This window comes from Taeniopygia guttata, chromosome 2 (genome assembly GCF_048771995.1).
Source record: "Taeniopygia guttata chromosome 2, bTaeGut7.mat, whole genome shotgun sequence".
In the NCBI taxonomy this organism is placed as follows: Eukaryota; Metazoa; Chordata; class Aves; order Passeriformes; family Estrildidae; genus Taeniopygia; species Taeniopygia guttata.
Window position 1 is genome coordinate 137,339,486 of NC_133026.1, and position 22,342 is coordinate 137,361,827.

Consider the following 22,342-nt stretch of genomic DNA (forward strand, 5'->3'; position numbering starts at 1 on the left):
GAGGAAATGGGAACAAGACAAAATATGGTGGTGACCAGTCCCCATGTTCCACTGGTTTTGTATGTTCTGAATGTGAAGTCTAAGAAACATTTGTGATACAGAAGGACCATTGCACAAGACTGTCCAAACAGATTAAAATAAAAATGAGCAACTGCCCCAAGTGTCTAGCACATTGCAGTTGTAACTTCTCAACCAAAACTGGGAAATCTTAAATTTCTTCTCTAAGTCAGTTATACTGAACATTTGTAATATTTGTTTTTATTTCTGACTCCAAGTTAAATAAAACCTGTATTATTTGCTATGACTAAACATGAATAACTGCCAAACATTTATAAAACCTGAGTGACCACAGAAAATTCCAGTTCAATTCAGCCAACAAGCAAGAAAATACTAAAGTATCATTAAAATGGGCCTTTATTGTAAGAGAATTCTACATAAACCAAGCTGACTCTGTTTTACAAGACTTTCCTCCTAATATAATAAAGTTTCAAGATGATCATGAACAGTGTAAAGTTGTAAATTACTCTTCTTGTTGAAGGCTTCAGCAAAGTTTCTTCAGTTATTGTAATCTTGGAGAGCTTGAGCCATGAAAAGCTTGCCCAGGTTCTGTGCGTTGAACTCCTTAATATTCTGGCAATAGGTATTAATTTGACCTGTCAAAAGGAAAGAGTAAACCCTTGTCAGTTTTGAAATTCAGAAAGACATCCCAGAACATAGTTTTTCAAAAGCAAAATGTGTGTGAATCATTGAGGATTTATAGAGAAGCCACTAACTCTGTTCAACTACTCCACACTTAGGAATTTTACATTTTCAGGATGCCCAAATATGTTTTGGAAGAAGAAGAAATTAAGTTAGGAAAACAGGTAAATTGGTATGCTCAAAAAAACCCTTAATTTTCCAGCAATACTACATACAATTTCTAAAAATACATATGACAATAAAAAGAATAAGCAATTCTTGCTGCTGAACTGAAAGCTCAATCACATTAATTCTACAATTTAGCTGCTCTAAAAATTCTACAAGACTAAATTTCAGTTCTGTTCTTATGCATATGCTTTCTCTATTAAAATATTTGAAAGAAGTATTTTTCAGCAGCACAATGAAAATTGTGCCATTCCTCTCAGACATTCTGCTAGCCTTTTTTTCTACCTAACAATTAACTTTATTTCAAAAATCATCAGGGTATGAAGATTTGTCAATGCTTTACAAATCAAATGTGCCCATCAAAACATTTTTATACTCTTACAGCTACAAGTTATTTCCCTTGTTAGCTACGAATAGCAAAACCTGAAGCCAGTTTAATCAAAATTAAGTGTGTTTAGAAGGCAAATAAACTCTCGATTTAACGCTCTATTTGAAAAGTTTTTCAATGCCTCAGAGACAAAGAGCTAAGTTTTATTCTTTATCCACAAACTTTACTTCATCAAAGTTGAAGTGGATGATTTCAATTCTTCCCCTGACTATGATAGAAGAACAAAGAAAGAAAGTGCTTTGGCTGAAAACTGTCTTTTCCTTTAAGTATAATAGTTTTCAATTCCTTCTCTCATAAGGGGTGAATCATCCTAAGCTTTCACTTTCATAAAACACACATCTACACATATACACTCTTCAGTTGCATTTATAAGCCCTGCTAGAGCTGAATATTTAAATACTTTAATGCTGTTAGGATTCAGTAACTGCTACAAACTATAAAAACAATAGAGTTTTCTAAAAGCCTCTGTAAGGAGTGATAAATCAAGAATATTCTTTCTTCTAAACACAGCACTTATTATCACTGTGAAACTATTAAATATTAAAATAATAATCTCTTGCTCACGTCAAAATTCGGGTAATTCAAATCCACTTTTTCTTTAATGTCAAAGCACTCTTTGATGTACAGTACATTACCAGGATTTTGAATTTTCTCTCAGTACAAAACAAACTGATAGCTATCTGGTCCAAAAAGCCTGATACAGTTAAACAATTTGCTTTCTCATGACATTTTCCAAACTTCTTTTACTTAGCAGGGCACCAAGGTTGCCTGCTCTCTGTTGACACTGTGAGTTCCCAGGTATTTTTACCCTTTCAGGAAGCACAGGACAGGCACTGACAGTGGCTATGCCTGCAGCCCACCAGTGAACTGAAGGAACTGGGGGGTGGTAGCTCTAACTATCTATGCTTTGTTCCCATTTATATTTTTCCTCTCCTGGCAGTGCAAGAATACGGGGATAGTTTCCCTAAATCTCTGGCCATACAAAAGAAGTAAATTATCTCCATTCTGCTTGAAATTAAAAGCAAAACCTTCTCAGTTGCTGCAACAACCAGTTCAGACCTAGAAATATTATAAATAACCTGGGGCTGCTGTCAACTGCTCAGAATCAGAAGCTCAAGCCCAAAGAGCTTATTCCTGAGTCTTATCTGTACAGGTCATGGACTTCTGGAGCTGAGGGAGGAGCTGGGGCATGAGTGAAGGGGGCAGCTACACCCAATTATGCAGAAAACCTTCCCTGTAGAGCATTTCTCCATCTCTTCTTTAAAATCTCAAATTTACAATATCAAGGATAGGATCTGCAATGCTACCAAGCCAAAATATCACACCATAATGGTAAAGGTAATGAAAACTTTAAATACTTTCGAAGAATGTAACTGCACTTTTCCCCAAGCAGATATTCTTATGTTAAAAGGTAATTTGAAAGCACTGCTAAACATTACCTGCAATAAGGAGTGACTCCATTCTTGGAGGTGGTTGTGGTGGTTTAAAAAGCTTATTGATGTCCTCCTCAGGAAGAGGGGGCTCTCCTCGGCTTTGACGCTGTATATTTTCTTGCTGACGTCTCTGCTGATACTGAAAATAAAACAACAGCATCAAAATGCAGCAGGACTTACAAAGCTGTAAAAAAAATTTCTTTTCAGATGTTTTCAACAAACCAGCAAGGGTGTTTTAAAAATTACATTATTTAATGCAATTCAGGTTACTACAAACAATAAAATGCAATTCACAATTTACTGTGAATTCACTGGCAACAAGGCATTCCCCACCCCGCACACTGACACCTTAAAAAGGTGAGATAATGGAGAATCATATAGTACTGAGGTAGTGGGGCTAGCTTCTAAAATTTTTCAGAGATAAACACTGTATCTGATGGAAAGAATACAGCATGGCTGAGAAAGGCCTCTACTACCTCATGCAATAGAGAAAAGCAAGGGTGGAATATGTAGGTATGAGAAGCCACCATCTCAGATAGTTGCACGAATCAAAAACTCTCTATTTTATGCAAGTTAAAGGTCAAAACAATATTAATGTTAAAGGGGAAGAGAACTTGATTAAATAAGGTATTTTAAGCCAAAAAATATTAACTCCAAACCGAGAACAAAGTGGTGGCTGAAACCAAGCACAATGGTTCATTTCTCCATTAATATGCTAGAACAGCAGCTTGTAAAAGTTTTTCTGATATATGTATAAGAAAAAATTTATTTTCCGTACTTCTCTTTGCCACAGAGATTACTCAAACTTTATAAAAATTGAGACAAACGTTTCTGCAGCTATCAGATAAACATTTGTTCTTGTAAAGCTCATAAACTGAGGAACTATGTGAGATTTCATACTGTATGTGGCAGTGAAGATTTAGTTATAAAGTTTGTCTTCTAAGTCCTCACATTCAACATAACAAAAAAGCATTTAAGGAGACAAAGAGTACAGAGTGTTTCCTCTTGCTTACTTAAATGTATTTGTGATCCAATGAGTTTGAAAACAGTTCTTACTTGGTGGCACAATCAAATGAAGTAATTTTTTTTCCAGTAGTAGTGACAAATACATGTTTTTGGACAATGTTAAAAATAAAATCTGAAATGCCCATATTTGTATGTGAATTGCATGCAGTTTCTTCTTTCTTTGCATTACCCCATTCACTTCTCAGCAGTCTGCCTATTATTCTTTATTGAAATGGCTTGCTCTTAATCACAATTGCTCCATTTTAGAAATGAAGTTACGACCACTAAGTATGCTGCAATGAGCCACTACTAAAGCAGCTATAGTTAGTAAAGAAATTAAGTGAGACACCATGGAACCTACTTTGCTCTGCTTTTCAAAATAAATAGATCCCCTTGTTGTTAACAAAAGCCTTTGAAGTAGATGTCATCTTTCTATTCAAATTAGGCAATAAGGGAAAAAAAAAAATCTGAAGATAACATGCATGAAGCTTCCATGTCCTTGGGAATTCCATGGCCACTGATCATGTGCTGTTTCCCTAAAATATTCCCTGTTCAAGCTACACTTTACTTATGTGAAAAATAGTAACTTTGATTTTAAAACAGTCAGCGATGAAGTCTTTTTAATAATCATTTTGTGTGGCAGTAAGTGCAACATCTTATCTTAAAAGTGATCTGCCATTTTCAGTTGGCCAATATTGAATCTTGTCATATCTCTGTGTGCTAGATAAAAGAGCTCAAATTTATTCTTCATGCAGGAATCTCTTGAGTAAGCAAGTAACTTGTTAACTTAGCACATTATATGAATTCTGTTCATCAAAATCTTCTCTCCAGACTTTCAAATAATTCTCATAGTGCTTTTTTCCCATTTACCACCATCCTCCTACAGTCGGACAGAGCATTGCTGTATCTGTGCAGCAAGAGCAAAGAAAGTAATATTGTCTTCAAACACCAGAATAGTTAAGGTTGGAAGGGACCTCTGGAAGTCGCCTTGTCCAACCCTTCTGCTCAAGCAGGGTCACCTAGTGCTGCTCTTCATACTCAAGATTCTGTAATCAACGGATTTTAATTCTAATTCACTAATGCTCTGGATTTTAAAGAGGCCCTTTGGCACCAGAAATTGAAAGTCAGCATCGCCCAATCAGCATCACTATTCATTGATACAAAACATGACTCAAATGTCCTTTTCAATCAGAGAACAGTCCAACTTCTTCACAGTCCACTGGACTATGTCTCTTTATTTCTAGATGCATGACTACATGTGATGGTACTAAGACACAGTTTGGTTTGGAGCAAAACTTGTAGTTTCACCCCTTTCATTTACTGAATTTATTACTTCTGTATCCATGGTGTATTTGTAAATTATTTTGGTTTATCCTAAATCACTAATAAACATGTAAAATAGCAAAGAAAGCTAAATCCATACCATATACCACTAGAAGTGAATTCATTTGGTAACTGCCGTATGACCAACCCATTTTATAAATCTTCTTGTACTGTGTTTGTGTGGCAAGATTTTAGTAGCAGGGGGACTACAGGGGTGTATTCTGTGAAAAGCTGCCAGAAGCTGCCCCCACGTCCAATATGACCAACAGCAGCTGGCTTTGAGATGGACCCACCACTGGCCAAGTCCAAGCCCAACAGTGACAGTACCTCTGGGATAAAATATTTCAGATGGGGGGGAAAAAGGGAAATATACCAGCTAAAAGAGAGGAATGAGAGTATGTGAGAGAAACAGCCCTGCAGACCAAGGTCAGTGAGGAAGGAGATTTCCTCTGCAGCCTGTGGTGCAGAACATGGTGAAGTAGCTGTGCCCTTGCAGCCCATGGAGCAAGGGAGGAATGTGACGGGACCTATCCCTGAGGAGGAAGGAGCAGCAGAGATGTTATGATGAACTGAGGGGGAAGGAGAGAATGTCGGGACTGAAGTTCAACCCAAAAAGTAGGGATGGGTGAAGAGAAGGTGTTTTAAGATTTGAGGTTCATTTCTCATCATCCTACTCTGATTTGATTGGTAATAAATTAAATTAATTACCCTAAGTCAAGACTGTTTTGCCTGAGATGGTAATTGATGAGTGATCTCTCTCTGCCCTTAGATCAACCCAAGAGACTTCCACATTTTTTTTCCCATGCCCAGCTGAGGAGAGGAGTGATAAATTTGCTTTCTGGGGCATTTGGCACCCAGCCAGGGTCAACCCACCACACTGCTTAACAGGTGTATTTTTGAAAGATCTTGCTTAGATCCCAATTCATCTGTCTTGGGCAACACAACCTAAACTATATTTTGTGTGAAAAAAATGCTCTCATTTAGGTTTCTCCATGTTACCAACCTGATGTTTCTGCTGCTGCTGCTTGCTTACATTCCTCAGGTAGGTATTGTATTTAACAATGTCTTGGCTCATCTCATCCACTCTGTCCATCAGCAGCTGCAGACTCTTCCCAAGATGATTACTGAAATAGGAAAAACATTCATGAAAGATTGAATTTATTACTTAAAAAAAAATTTAAAATTAAAAATTCATTCTGTCTCTTGACCAGTATTTCTGCACTAATGGCACAATTTGCAAAAATTTTAGTTCCTGACTATCTTTGCTCATATATTTATTTGATGATACTTTACATGGCATGTCATCCTCTAGTATCTTTACCTCACTGCATATACCAAGTTTAAGTGTTTCAGTCTTTCCAGGAACCTCCAACTAATGAAAAAACAATGCCTTGCATGAATTTACAGTTATTAGAGATGCAGGTCATACATCTAAAAGAAAAAATCTGATGCTTTTGTGACATGCAACCCAAGCAACATTCCAGGAGATGTGCTCAAAGTATTTGGTTTCACATTACTTTTTAAAATTCACTACCTGAAGTTGGTTTTGCACAAATTTTTAATTATCCCTCTGTTAAATATTATTCTGAATAAGAAGTTAAGTATTCTTCAGAACCCCACCTCGTTAACCATGCCTGTAAGTGCAGCAGACATGGTTTGATCCTAGCTGTTGAGAGGGAGTCTGTGTCCTGTCCAGCCAGCTCCACATTCCATACCATAGGCAACATGGAAGCAGCAGGCTGGGTGTGTCCAGTTCCAGTTATGCGATCTACTGCCTTGGCCAGACAAATGCAGTCTGTTAAACAACTTTTATTGTTACCATTTTTAGCAATGGATTCAGTATTTTGCAGGAATGTTCAACTTAAGGTATACCTTCCAAATCAAAGTTTTGGAAGTTTTTAGGTTGGTGCCCATGGAGACATCCTCCTAAATCGTGTTTACAGGGTAGAGCAGTAAAAGGACGCTTTCTGGTCTCTATTGATCCCTTTGATCAGAAGCTGTTTTGCTGGCTCTGTTGTCCTACTTGGCTGAAGACCAACAACTCAAAAGCTAAACTTCATCTTTCTCTTCCTCAATTGAAATCTACCAATAATCACGAGAGTTTCTTTCCAATTTAAAGTTTGGTGCACTTCAATGTCAGAATCACACCCTTCAATCACTGTTTCACCATGTTACCTGAGATTCGCTCTTCTTTTACAATGCTTTCCTACCATCCTATAGTCTATGGACTGGAGAAACTCTAACTGGAAGACACAGGCATAAAGTCAAAAGAGAACTACACATGTAATGCTGTGCACATCCCTCTCTAAGTGTAATTTCCAGAATCCACAGAACTCATACCTGGAGACAGAAGCTGATCATGCATTTAGGAATACCTCCAGAGAACAGAGCTGGAGACACCCTTATCTCTGAGAGCAAGGACAGCTGTTTCACTCACTGAGCTGCTCACTGAACACAGGTCTGCATCATGAACTTCAGACCACAATATATTTACAAGCCAGAGTGTAAAATTGCACTTGCATACAGAGGCAGATGGTGTGGAGGATTTCAGCTCCACAACAGCAAGAAAGGCACCACTATAATAATTATTTTTAAACTTCTTGGGTTTGTTGTTTTTTGGTTTTTTTTGTTTTTTTTTTTGGTTGAACATTTCAAGCACATGATATTTAGAACTGTGGAATATTGTCATAGCCAGGAGCATGCATGTTTTCAGATTTTTATCGAGTTTATATTGTATGGAGTTACTGTTAGAACTGGATAAAGGCCTATATAGGTACACACTAATACCCTTGTAAGGTATGTGCACAACAGAAAAACATAATTATTTTACAGATAGTGTCTATATGAAATATAGCTGGTTATAAAGAATGATTTTATGTGAATCTCTCTGGGACCAGCTTAGAACAACAGAGTACAGAAACAGAGAGTTATTGTCAGAAATTGCAGTAACACAGTGTTTGCTCTCATTGCCAGGGCAACAAAAAACAGATAACTTAAACAGATGTGAACTGAGACACGAAGTGATAAGTATGCTGCAAATACAGGACCAGCTTTTCCCTCAGTTCCCATGTGGCTGATAGCTTTTTCTGCTCCATCTCTTAAAAACAGAAAGACAAATAGGAGGCAGTTTGTAAAAATGTATATGTACGATCTCTAAGCAAGTTTTATTCAACTAAAGTTTATTCTGCTGATACTTTGGAAGTTAGATCACATTGCTCCAGCCCATAACACTCATCATACATTTAATTTGCCCAAAGGGTGCTTTAGGCACCTCCATACATTGTGCATTCCCTACAGCAGATCTCAAAGATCACACTGCCAGGTACCTAAATGCCCGCTATGCATCAATACAATTAAAAAAAAAAAAAAAGAGTTTAAAAAAATTACATATATATATATAAAAAGTGTAACAGTAAGTGCTCCTTGCATTCTTATCTAGACTCACTTCCCTACAGGGCTCTGTGACTGTCAAGTGTAGACAATGCAGAGCTCAGCACTTCCATTTGTTGTTGTTCTGGGGGGATCAGTAATAAAGGAACTGCTATTTCAATGGCTGCATTTCAGTCAGCAGATTCAGCAAAAGAGTCGATTAAATTGAGTTTACATTTAAATGAGTGACTAATGCAGACCAACAGGAACAGACCTATAAAGCGAAACAGCTGGTGCTGAGAAACCAATGGCCATGCTACATGTGTTTGGGGGGGTTCTTATCACCACTTCTGACATGGTCCAGTGATCTGCAAGTAGCTGAGGCACAGTAATTATCCTCCCAAAGCCTCTTTTCAGTTTAGTTTTATCTGAAACAAATCAGGCCTGAGATCACACAGTGGTGATGACCTGAAGGCACTCTTGAATTGAGCTAGAAGACAGCTCCACCTTAAGCTACACCAGGAGACCACCATTCCTCTGGTACAGTGAATCTTCATGGACAAAAACTATCAGCTTCCATCACAAAGTCCCCCCTCTCACATGGGGACTGTGTTATTTTTTGTGAAGAAATATAGATAAGAAAAGGGGGTAAAAATTAAAAATCATAAAAAGTACCTGCCATGTGGATTCTTACACATCTAATGAAGAATAACCTAATGTGAGAACACTCGTTCACCACAACGGTTTCCAGAATCATGGACCTGTAAGGAGTGACCCATAGAAGTTCTGGAAACTTATAATTTGAGACTTATTTGTGTAGCTTAGATAGCATAATCAAAAATGCCCCAAAACGACTAACACATACAAACTGCCAAAGGGAAATTGTTAAAGCCTCTTTACATCATAAAACACACTAGAAACTATAGTCTGGAAAGCAGTTTCTTGAGCTTTGCATTTTTTCTTTAACAGCCTTATATGTGATGGGATGTAATGGTTTACCCACCAGGGCAGATACAAGACCAGGTCATAGACACATGAGATTCCTTGTTTAACAGAGTCCTTGTTTAACAATTATCAAATACAAGGGTCAATTAATTCTGAGAGTAAAAAGTAGAAAACTGTGATTAGAGTAGCCTAATCTGCAGATAACACTGATGGCCTTTCCTGTCTTGCTCTTCCTGCTAGCTTCCTGTAGTTGGCAGTGATGGAATCCAGCACCCACAGAAGGAGAAAGCAACAACTATACATTAACCGAACTCACAGATCACTCACTGCACAAGGGCATCCTCTTAAGATCCAGATCTGGCTATGAGACCTGAATGCAAGCCTTCCTCTTCCCAAGGGAGTGTTCATACCACCAGTGCCTCCCTTGCAGATATATTTTAAGGAGAGCAAAGGTCCAGTTCACTGTGGCCAGCAAAGGCAGTTTAAGAGGTTCCAGCATCAGCATCTCCCTGCCTCTCCCTCTCTGCCCACAGGTTACAGCACACCGAGATGTACAGATTCAGCTGTTTGTGTGGGCACACTTCAAACTCTTTCAGTGAAACAGTCTAGTGTAAATGCAAAAACACCCCCTGCTGGGTTTTTTTTTTAGGGCGGCAGAGGGGAAGGCTGGAAGGGAGGAGTGGGAGTCTGACTTTTTGCATCAGACTATGCCACAAAAGCTATTTGTACAGACATATTCTGAAACAGATGAGGAAATAAAAATCTTTGAGGGTGGGAGGGATGTAGAGATGAAATGGGAGTAATGGGGAGAAACAAGACAAGCAGCTGGGACTGGAACCTCAAACTGGCTCCGCTTCAGTAGCATTCATAATGGGGAACTACACATGAAGCCCGTCTTTACTTTAGCATCTTTAATCAGAAAAGGACTCCAGACACAACTTGCTAAATGTCTGAAACACCCAAAATGAAGCTTCAAGTCAGACACTCAAGCTTCAAAAAGAAGCAGCCGTTCCTGTGGCTGCCAGTGCCCATGTGCTGCTCACTAGTTTTGCCTGTGCCCAGGCGCAGCACCCGGGCTCAGCTGGCACTGCCCCCATCTCCCTGCTCCTCTGAGACCCGAGTCACGGTGCTGCACCAGGCACCCAAGTTTAGGCTATAACAATCCTGAAGCTGGAGATGTGCAAAAAAGACAGCCCCCTAAACTTGCCTACAATTGCCATAATTGGACCCCTTCACTTATTTTATTTTGCTTGTACCATGGCTAAGGAAGATGAAAACAAGAGATAGCAAGAAGAAGCGTTAGAAAATGCTGTATCTGCTGTTCATTTTTTCCACTTTCCATCAGCTCCACTGAGGCCTGCTCTCAGCCACTGCTTTTTGGGAAAGGTGCCATACTGTGCAGAATTTTCCTCCTGGTGGGAACAGCTTTGGGTGGATTAGAGAAGTACTGCTGGGCAAAGAACATCTTCTTCATTAAAAATTTGTAAGGTATGTTCCCACCACTTAGCAGAACTTGTTTACATCTCAGTATTTCAGCCTGTGTTCAACCTGTGCTGTTTAAGAGGATTTTGTTTGAATGAGATATGCAAGTCAAGAGTCTTGAGTTCCATTCTGTCTTTGATGTGTACCTTTGGGCAACACATTTACTCTCTCTTGTGTCAGGTTCCCCCACCTGCAAATTAGAGATTTTCGTAATTATCTTAATAATCCGTTAAGTACATTGAGAGTTTTGAATAAGCAGTGCAATGTGTAAAGGTTAATATTGTTTTTAAAAGCCAAAGCAACCCTTCTGTTACGTCTGCAAAAATACTGCATCTGATGTTTGAAAAATATAATTGCCAAGTAGATGTTAGTGCCGTAAATGTTCAGCACATGTTTGCTTCGACTGACGCACACTATTAGAAAAATTGCTTGAGACAAATTGAGATATTATAGAACAACCCTATTATGAAGCTAGACCACAAAAAAGCTTTTTTTAATTTAAACTAGATCATCAATAGAATAAGGAAGAGATGGATGAGAATGAGAAAGTTGGTTGTAATTATTTCCCTGCAGATCTGGAACATTATCTGACAGGATTTTAATTCTTGAGTCTCTATCAAAAGACTGGCAGTACTCCAAGGTCTTCAAGACATTTTGGTCCTTAAGGGTAGCAGGATAACTGTTTGAGTAAAAGGCCTTTACTTGCTATTACTTGCTAACCCTGTGCTACTCTGCCTTCAACCTCTTTGCCTAGAGTACTTGAGTCAATTCGCATTTCACAAGAGAAACACAACTTTATGTCCAAAAAAGTAAATTACTATATACAATTAGCAGAAATGTACTTCAAATGGAGAAAGATACAACAAAGTGCAAACAAAGTGCCTCAAATAGGTAGAGCTTTAAACTCAGACAAGGTGGGTGGCTGAACATGTGAAAATCTTGATGAAGCAAACTCTCCAGAAGAGAGGAACTATGGGTAAATAATTGTATTGCCAAAATCATTGCTTCAGAGAGTACAGAAGTTCAGGGATGCTCCCAAGGAACCAAAGAAGTCCCCCAAAAGCCCAACAAATCCAACACTCCAAAGAAATAAAACAACATAACCCAAACAAAAATAAAAACAAACAAAAATCCCAAAAAATCAGAAAACCAAAATAAAAAAAAAACCACATACAATCAAACAAAACAAACTAAGACAAAACCAAAAAAAACAAGGCCAAACCCAAAAAGCAGCTTTGAAGTTACTGTCAACAACAGCAAAGTTAAGTGAGGAAGATATACACCAAAATTAAAAGTTGTTATCTGAAATGTTTTAGCCTGAACTGCTGAAAGACAAAAATAAGGAAATGTGGAAATAAAACTCCAGAATAGTGCAGGTTTGAACTCCCTACTTCAGGTAATAGATGCTTTGACAGAGCAACCTTCATAGCTGGATTCAAGTAAAAACTAGCTAAATATTTCAGCAGGCAGTACAAGTCACCTAACCTTGAATAAACAAGCATTAAAATGCTTTAATTTGCCACCTGCTTTGCCAGTTAAACCAATATAAGATATCATTGAATGCAACCTGCTTGGTAACTAAAAGCAGCTATCAAATATTAAACAAAGGACACATACAAAAACTTTCAAACAACCCACTGGAGTAATTTCTAAAACTTTCTCTCCTTCAAACCAAACTAAGCACCTTAAGTTCCTCAAAGAGACCAGGTGAACTTCAAAAATCTGCCAGGAAAGTCTGTTTTTTGTTTCGGGCTGGTAATTCTCTTGTTCACCTCTCATTCCCTTTACTGATATGGAGACCAACACAAAAACCTGTCTTGCACCAGACATTTAACATCAGAACAGAAAGTAATTTGTACAATTCTTAACTTTTATCTTGAGTCAGGACAGTGGCACAGAACAGTTACTATATAAGACCTAAAGCTGTGCTCTGTGATCTGTTCAAATTACTTTCCATTTCCAGAACTGTATTGTGTCACTAGCAGCATCCCTTACTAAATCCAGGGTGCCAGGTAGTCCCAGCCCTTTATACAGGAGGAAACCCAAAGGATCAACCAAGGGCAAGGCTGCCAGCCCACCTGGAAACCTTCTGTATCCTCAGCATGGTCCTCATTTTCACCACAAAGTGATGGAGCTCTCAAGGAATAAAATCATTGTCATCTCCTACATCCAGTGCTCACCCTCTCCTCAAATGGGAAAAGCTTTGTGATCTTTGACCATGGAAACAAAATTACTTACAGAAGACCTGCAGAGTCAAGCACACTGAGTATCTCAGCAAGAATTCTTCACTTCATTAATTCGAATGTGCAAAGTAACAACTTTACTGGACAGAATTACTGACTAATTATTACTTGTGGCATTTGTAAATACCCCAGCAGAATTCAACCCTATACCCATTCTCTCGATCACTTTCTCTAGAAGCTCTCAAATCCCTCTAAACATCCACATAAGCTCAAGTAGAGAAAGTGGAAAATTTCTGCTAACTTAGGCAACATAGGGACCACTAGAAATACACATCCATTAACTTCAGCCTTACATGACAGGGGAGGGAAGGTGAGCAGGAGAAAAAAGGAAAAAGAAAAAAAGCCACTAGGATCAGAATCTTGGCAGACAATAGCTTGATGCCAAAGTGAAGTGTTTTACCCCAAAAACCTATTAATGAATACAGCCTAGCTTCTAAATGCAACAAGATACTGCATTAGTTTGCCTATCTAGTTATTTTGGTCACAACACTAATAATCCAACTGTATTGTGTCCGGCAAGATTTAAATACTGCTAAATTTTTGACAATACTGCAAGAAGTCATGCCTACTTTGTTATAAAAAGTGTATTTTCAGGGCAAAGTGCTGCAATAATAAAAAGTTACTCCTAGACAAAGTTATGAGAAGATAATTTTAAAAACTCTTAAAAAACAATTTCCAACATCATGAATGCTGTCTGTCATGACAATCAGTGGCATTTTTGCCAGTTTCTCAGAGCCTTTATTATTTTATTTTGAAATTCATCCTGCTACCAAAGAAAAGGAAATGCATTTTTAATTAAAATAATTTATGCAATTATTAACAGAATATTTAACAAAACATATTTTTATAGATCTATTTGCCTGAATTTTCTGAGTGCCCATATTTTCTTGTAAAAACACACTCTTCTGAAACATTTATACATTTCAAGCAGTGCAACTATATGAGGATTAGAGACTGAATTTAGTCCTTGCATCTAATGCTACAGTTTTACCATGCAATTTTTCCTTCAGCAAAAGAACATGAAGGGTAAAGTGTTAACATCATTAAAAGTCAAGGCAAAGCTTCCATGGACTGTAATGAGACTGGGATTTCACCCAAGGTGTTAAACTGTGGTTTGGGAAAGCGAATAAAAGTACATCTATTATTGTAACAAGTACTTACCTGCTAGCCAGACTAAGCAACTCATGTCTATCGGCTACTGCAGATTTCTTTTCCAGTTCCCACAACATCACATTGATCAGGTATGAATTCTTAATTACAATAGGCACTTCTTCAAACATGTTTTCATATGCAATATTTGCTTTTTTCAAGCTGTGAAAAAAGTTATGGGATATTTACTAATATAAACACTATCTCTCTTAATCTCTATGTTGAATTGTTGCCCCAACAAACAACAGTTCTGTAAAAATTCTTGATTTTCATAGTTCCACAATTAAATAAGAGTCAAGTTCTGTTAAGAAAGCATTTGCATGGCAAAACCTCACGTTTACAAAGACTAGGAAAAGCTGCTCTAGGAAAAATTCTCAGAAGACAAGCAGCTGCCTTGCTTTTTAATAGATTACCTATGTGAAAAAGCCTCCAGCAAGAGACTGCACTTTGTGTTAATCCTGTACACAGGATTAACTCTGCCCCTTCCAAAACATTTTACTGATTTTCCAGCCATCAGTGAGCAGAACTAAACAATTAGTCACCACATGATGCTGAAATACCTTTATATATCATAACTACTACAACGAAGAACAATTTTCCCAATAGCTGATAAGTAAAAATTTTACTGACCAAAAAAGTAGTTTCACAAAATATTGTATGTTTTGGAATAATTCAATTCTGTGGTGAACATTAAAACATACATTTTTAGTGTGTATTTTTTTTACAATACACACATAAAAAACTATTGCTGTTGCCTTATAATATAGTAAATAAAGTAGACAGTAATACTTTACATAAAAAATGGATATAAAAGCATGATTTAGAAGTTTCTAAGGAAATAGAGCCTTAACTTCTTTAGATTCATACTAGATTTTGGAATAAAACCTTTTGCTTTTTGCCTCCAATCCCCCCCTTTTTTTTTTTTTTTTTTTTGACTGATCACAGATTTGTTTGCTCATAATTACAGTTTAAGACACCAAGCAATGAAATGAATACACTTTTCCTCAACAAAGTGATTTTAACAAGTTGTTTGATCTTTTGCTATGGAACACAAATCAGTTGCAGTCAAAGGATGCTAAGGCCTGCATCTGTAACAAGTAGCTAATCTTTTGAAACAGGGTAATTATCCTACTTTACTCCAAAAGATGGTGTCCACATGGGGAGTTAATTTGGAACAAACACATTGGGACAGCTATTCCAGAATACCTGTTCCATTTCAATTCTGGGGAAAAAAAGAGCTTAAAGACAGATCATCTATTTCCCTTCCCCATTTTTTTTTTTCTGTTTTTGGCTCTCTTCCCACATACAGCTACCTACTCCGTGGTCCTCACAGCATGCCCTCTTGACTAGCCCCAAACCCAGTCTGGGTGCCCCCACTTCTGGAAATGCCCAGCCAGCCTTTCAGACCCCCTCAGCCCACTGTGCTACTGCACGACTGCCACAGCCCATAGAGGCCCGTTTTCCCCAGCACACACCGTTACATGAGATTTTAGAATACAGTGTTCCATAATCCCAGGTACCCTTTTGCATCCCAGTAACTCAGCAAGCCCTGTGAGAAAACATTATTTGAATTTACTTACGCTTCTGGAGAGAAGTCTTTTTCCTTGCAAACTTCCATCAATTTGGGAGTCAGCCTATATGCCTTCAGTGACAAAGACCCTTGGGCAGTCTTAATGGGATCTATTATTAAAAATGGAAGGAAGCCTATTACTACCAAACCCAGACTGCCTTTTTCTTTTTAAATAGCTGAATGACATAAACAGGAGGGAAATTACTAAGTAGTCTAAGTGAAAACAAAAAACAAAAAACAAAACAAAAAAAAAACCAACAAACACAGAAAAGACACTATAGCAGAGGCAGTCCTACTGCACTGTATGTAAAATACAGCCAACAATATAAAGTGATGCCAATTAGTAAACTTAACTTGAAGAACTTATAGAGAATCTTGATCCATTCTACGCAATACGTATTATTTCCCCATTAAAGGTCCAATTCACATTTCCTTTTTTATATGAATTATCCACAGAACTTATGTAAGAGTGACCTCATTTAAATAAAGATTCTTCCTTCCAGTCATTTTGCAGTAAATTAAAATATTCATTAAATAACATTTTATATGAAAAGAAAGTAATTCTAGAGTAGCAATAAGCTAATTCAGATCCAGCTGCCACGCTGCTTTGTGCATGACAATGTAACTGGTATATACAAAGATCTGTTTTGCCTTGACATATTCTGCTGAATTTAGGGGGAAATTTTCTAAACAAACTGTTACATTCCTTGGACAAAGAAGCTTAACACTTGCAGCATGATAACAGCTGAAGCATGCCAACACAAGAATAAAAGCTGTGTTAACATTCATGTTGTCTGAAACTTAACACAGTAAAACTTTTAGCTATCGGTGATAAAATGAAAACCAAAATAGACTGAAACAAGTGGAAAATTCATCAAGGTCTGATGATGCAATGTTTCCAGCCAATATAAGTATACTTTAACAACTTGTTCTTTACTGTAATCCAATTGTTAACATACTGAAACAATTTTGGGGCAGCTCATAAGATTGATCGTATTCATTAGTATTTTTTCTGACAGATACTCAGGACGTAACATTTACTTCTCAGCTGGAAACTATATGCAAGTCTGCCAGATATGGCAAACTGTGAGTGTTTGGGGAGGGGGAGGCTATAAAGCTGTTAAATTGCCTACGGTTCTGATACAGCACAGAACATCTGGTCTGGAGAGCTTGAGGAAACACCATTAAATAGGCAGAAAAGAAAAAAATCTTTGTGCTAAGAAACAGTCCAGGTTTTGTATGCTTCTGTCAGAGGTATTAAAAAAACTTGGCAATTCGTGTGATGATTGGTCAGTCACGTACAGAGCCAGACACGCTAGCAAGCGGGGTTTGTTAGACATCTGGTCGGGTTCCACCAGCCCCTTCCACGAGGGAGGGGAGATGAAGGAATAAAAATGAAGCAGCTACTCCAGCATTCCAAAACGTACACATCAGGGCTCTGATAGCAAGAAAAATAAACAGAAAGAAGGAAACCCTGTCTAGACTTAGCTGCTGCTGAGGCTGCCGTAGACACAGGGTTGGTATTTACTCGAAAAGGCCTGCCAGGCTACTCTTACAGGCAAAAGACAGAATACAAAAATAGTAGTAATAATATTAAGAGGGGAAAAGAGTAATAAAGGAAACCTCATACTAACCGTAAATGAGAACTACAGACTCCTCAATTGCATGCTGGTAACTGAACTGGGAGTCCAGGAGGGCACGGGTGACAAAAGAGCCATAGTATGTGGACTGGTACCAGCCAACGTGAAGATGATCAATGTTTACATGGCGCAGGCTTCGCATCATTTCCATCTGGTATTGGACTGGAATAAATAAAAAGCATGTTAAAAAATTAAACTTACACAATCAGTACTATTTAAAGAGAAAGCTTGATATTAAATGAGTATGTTGTATTTTATTTTCATTTTTGCAACTGCCTAGAAATTTGTTCACTCACTGGACTCTCTTCATTAAATTCCAAAGTTTCCTCAGAGAATGAGAGTAAGACCAGCCTGAGTAAGCAGACTTTTTTCAGCTGCAGTTAATTGCAAAAGTGATCAACAAACTGTTACACGTCATTTACAGTGTGCATTACCTTCTGCATTCATAAAAAAAAAAAAAATCTGATACTGGGTTTCATTAAGCAATAACATTTTACCATTAGTAACAAAGACTTATTGTGATTTACGTTGCAATACTGTCTGGAATTAGGTAACTTTTGGAATTGAAAAGAGAATTATTTAATGAATATATGGAAGAGATTATAAACTGTGTCTTTTCCACAACAGAAAACTACATTTTCAGTATCGAAGCTTGGGGAACCAGCTATAGCTGTTAGATAGTTTTGATTGCATTTTATTTCCAATTTTCAGTGCTGTTTCTTCTTTTTGGGTGTATATAAATGCAAAGGATGCATGCATGTATATATTATTGTTTTTAATACATATATATCTAAATACAGCAAGTTACCTAAAACAGTAGAGAACATATTTTTTTCTATTTTTCACACCAGCAGCTGTAATGTTTCATTGTACCAACACAAAAATTCTATTTCTATTAAATGCTTCATTTAAACAGATCACCTTCATGGAACAGAGTTCTGTTGAGGAATATTTAACATAATCCCATCAAACAGAACAAGACACTTCATCACTTATCAGACCTTTTAAATAGACAAACACTGCCTGCTGGTTAAATTTCAGGAAAGAGAAAGCAGTGTGATTATCAGATGAACCAATATTCGGAGCCAACTCACAGGAAATCAACTGCAACAACACTACACAATCCTGAAGTTCTGTCTGCAGCTGCAAAAATTACAAAGATAACACAGGCACACATACCCCATGTGTTCATTTTTGGCAATTTTTTTCAAGGCTTCTCCTTGTACTGATGCAAATATGATATCCATTATAAAAGACAGAAACACAAATTAATTACCCATAGAATGTGCTACATTCTCACACCCCACTTCATATCCTTTCAAAAGGGGGAAAAAATCCACACATATTATTTAAAGATATGAGGAGAATTCTTCAAGACTGGACAGATATTTTTCCAACTTATCACTCACCCTTGCAGCACAAACTATATTCTGCAGTCTTCTTCAATTGCCTTTTCATTAAATTGCCATATCTGACTGACTTTGTACTGAAGTAACCTACATACACCTAGAGAAACCCTCGCAGACTTCTATCAGTATATGCTGGTGATTGCATTCTATACCATAGTATCTTAATAGAAATTACTTAAAATTTGTGTTTCATCCAGGGACATGATGAATGAATCCTGAATGCCATTCAGGATAATACAGCATCCTGAAACTAATACAGCAAAACCACCCAGGCTTCGTTCTGAAATGCCCTAAAACAGCCAGTGAATGGGAGACCTGCTTGATGTGAGTGTCTCTAAACCAAGGCAAATCTGGAGGTGCCTCTACACTCTTCAGGGCAGCCTGCACAATTGATCAAACACATATTTCCAAGTCAGAATGAAAACCTTTCCCCTTGCCAAACCTAAGCAAGCTCATTGTACTACTTCCAGAAATAGAGGCCAGGCTGAATGAAGCTACTTACTCAGAGCCTAATGCTTTTGCATCTCAGTGTTTAGCTCAAAAGCAAAGATCTAGTTTGTCAAAGAGGCCCAGTCCTTAAATTTTAAAAGATTTTGTGAATTTTTTGGAGGTGAAAATGGTAAGTTTCTAAATTTTATAATTAAAACAAGAACACAGACCTCCTCTAAAACAAACTAAAAGACTCCTCATGTAAACATGATTTTGAATTTAAAAAGTAATAATATCCAGTTATTAAATGTAGCTAGAATAAACTCTCTTGGTTAAAACAAGCTTTTCAAAGATATATCTGTGTAGAAAGCAAGAATGACTTGTTTCTCACATGACTTGCTACAACATGCTAAAAAATACAATTATAGTTAGATCCTTTGTAGCCAAATGAAATCATTAAGAGGAAAAACTAGAAAGGATTTTCAAAAGCAGTTCAAACAGATAAAGGATTTTGTGATAATTAAATTAAATTTAATTAAATGTGGACTTTTAGATAGCTGAGTTAGACTTCTTGCAGTGGCAGTTCTCTTGTGATGGTGGACATACTCAAAGTAGAGGTGGTCATGTAATGATGGGAAAAAGATACTTAGACATAGATTCCTATGAAATCATGTGGCTGATGCATCCAGATTATTTCCACCTTGAGAAGTGTAATATTCAAGAGCAGGAAAATATCCAGATCTTTTACAAACTGGAATGAAGGCATATCATGCTCTGAAAAATGTTCTTCTGAGAGCTAACTGGTAACCAAGTTCCAGGACAAGTTCTTTTCTTAAACACAGTACACCCAGCAACATGTAAGAGATGGAAAACGATGCAAGAGATACTATCCAGAAGAAAAAGGACACACTGAAAAACATCCAGATTTCATGTCAGCAATTCCTCCCCTCATGACTGTTAGCAGTTAGATGATAATGAAGGCAATAGTGGAAAAAATGTCAAAAAACCAATAAAGCATCAATAGCTAACATCTTTGCCTTGGGAAAACAACTGCAGAAATTAAAACATGATGCAGTCCCCACCAGGGAGAAATGGAAACTCTTTTAACCAAACATATATATTTTATAACATGTATTAGTAGCTAGATAGCTCCAACAAGCTGCCAACTTGCACAAATGGATAACAGCCCCCAAGCTGCTTTTGTTGATACCATTACCACTGTATCTTTACATTGTTTGCCCAATCTACAGAACATCATATTTTTACCCAGCAGCTTAGCACAGACTGGGCAAGAGCTTCCTCTCTCCTTCTATTTATTACTCAATCTGCTAGCATTTGGGACAGTTGTGAACTTTTTCTAGTGAATTCACTGTTTCGTGTCACAATCTCTCCAAAGCCACTCTGCAAAGCTGACACCGAAAGAGCCATTTGGTCTAAGAGGTCTAAGAGGTGAGCAAAGAAAAGGGCAGGGGAACAGCCAGACCAGGATGCTGCCTCCTCCTTCTCCCTCACATTTAGACTTTTTGTTAAGAGATATCCTTATGATGAGGAAAGCCAACAGCCACACCTGCACTTCCCAGTGGTGCTGCTTGCACTGAGAACGTGCAAACTCTGTCTCCTGAGCACCTTTCTGAGATTCTTAGATTTTTAAATTTTTAAAAGATTCTCTCTTTTCTTAATATTAAAAAACACCACCTCCTTCCTCTAAAATGGCAATTTTTTGTTAGTTTGCAAACAAATGGGCGGGGGGAGAGAATTAAGAAAGCTAGAAAGCATTACTATAGTCTGGCTAAAGCAAACAATGTGCAAAACTATACAATATGGGGTTTTGCTCGAAAATTACTGACTTGTGTGGATTTGTATTACCAAAATGCCTTGACTGACAAATCTTGACTGTAAACCTTATTACAGTAGCTTACTTTATTAAACACTGCAGAAGATATTTTAAAGTAACAGAATAACATAAAGACATTTTCCTTTTCTAGAAAGTACTGCCAATATTAGAAACTTTATCTAGGCTTTAACATATAGAAGATATATACCCTACCTTATCAACAGAAAACATCCTCAAAAAAACCCAAACCAAACATAAAAAAACACAACCAAGAGAAAAAATACATAATATATAAGATACAAGACAAAGAATTGAACCCTGATGTAATGGCCCATTCAACATTGGGACAATTCAGCCATGTTTTCTATACTTTAAAATATCTGGTCAGTAATTCCAATATTTGAAAACCTAATTTCAGAATAGGTCAAATCAGCTGAAGGATTGAAAAAAACCCATCATTATTCTAAAATGCAAACAAATCTAAAACCCTAGAGTTCAAAAACAACTGGCAAATTATGTAAGTTTACTTATTACTGAATTGTTTCTTTACAAAGAAACATCATTAGAATTTGCCTCTTGTGGGATCACATATGCACGTTGCTGAAATTCAGTCCTTAAATAGTTCCTGTTATCATCAGAGGAGATGCATTTCAGCCTGGCCACATTCCAACTATCAGTAACTATTGTGACAAATGAAACCCATGTGATCAATAGTGGCCTGGAGGCAATATATTTGATGTCACCTTACCGGCTCAAGACCTTAATTACCAAAGATATTTTAAGTTGATACACCTTAAAAAATTTGATTTTAAGATCAGCAATCCACATGCCTCCTAAAAAGCCATGCCCCATTGGAATGGAAGGACTCTGTAGCAGTGTTAGGTGCCACAGACTGGTTTTATGCTGCTCATCACCAAGCTTGAAGTAACAACCAACTCTAAGCTACAAACCACTAACATCTGTGTAGCCTTCGGTCTGCCACTCACAACTCAGTGTTTGCCTCAACCCACGTCTCCCAAATTTGTCCTTTAACTGTGCTCAAAGAGCAGAAGTTGCATGTGCCTTCAGGAGGGCAGGTCACTGGTTCAAGAACAAAGTGGATCTTTACTGCTCCCTCACCTTCTACAGCCTCCTCACAAAGATACTCTCAAGGAGAGTGAATCTGAGGATGAATATTGTTTCCTCAAAAAATGCTGAGCACCCAGAAGACAGACAAAATAAAACTACGTAAAATTTACACAAAACTAGGCATACTGTCC

The 22,342-nt window shown here is 37.5% G+C and overlaps 1 protein-coding gene across 2 annotated transcripts in view; it reads right to left on the reverse strand.

Annotated features, from left to right (window-relative positions):
• Window positions 1-398: 398 nt before the first annotated feature.
• EIF3H (eukaryotic translation initiation factor 3 subunit H) overlaps window positions 399-22,342 on the reverse strand; it is an 85,016-nt gene continuing 63,072 nt past the window's right edge. The window contains 6 exon segments of one of the 2 annotated variants that reach the window (NM_001245631.1): window positions 399-653; window positions 2,692-2,824; window positions 6,017-6,137; window positions 14,214-14,363; window positions 15,782-15,881; window positions 17,406-17,573. In NM_001245631.1, the coding sequence (NP_001232560.1) occupies window positions 556-653; window positions 2,692-2,824; window positions 6,017-6,137; window positions 14,214-14,363; window positions 15,782-15,881; window positions 17,406-17,573 (770 nt within the window). In that variant the 3' untranslated portion in view covers window positions 399-555. 2 annotated transcript variants of the gene reach the window in all.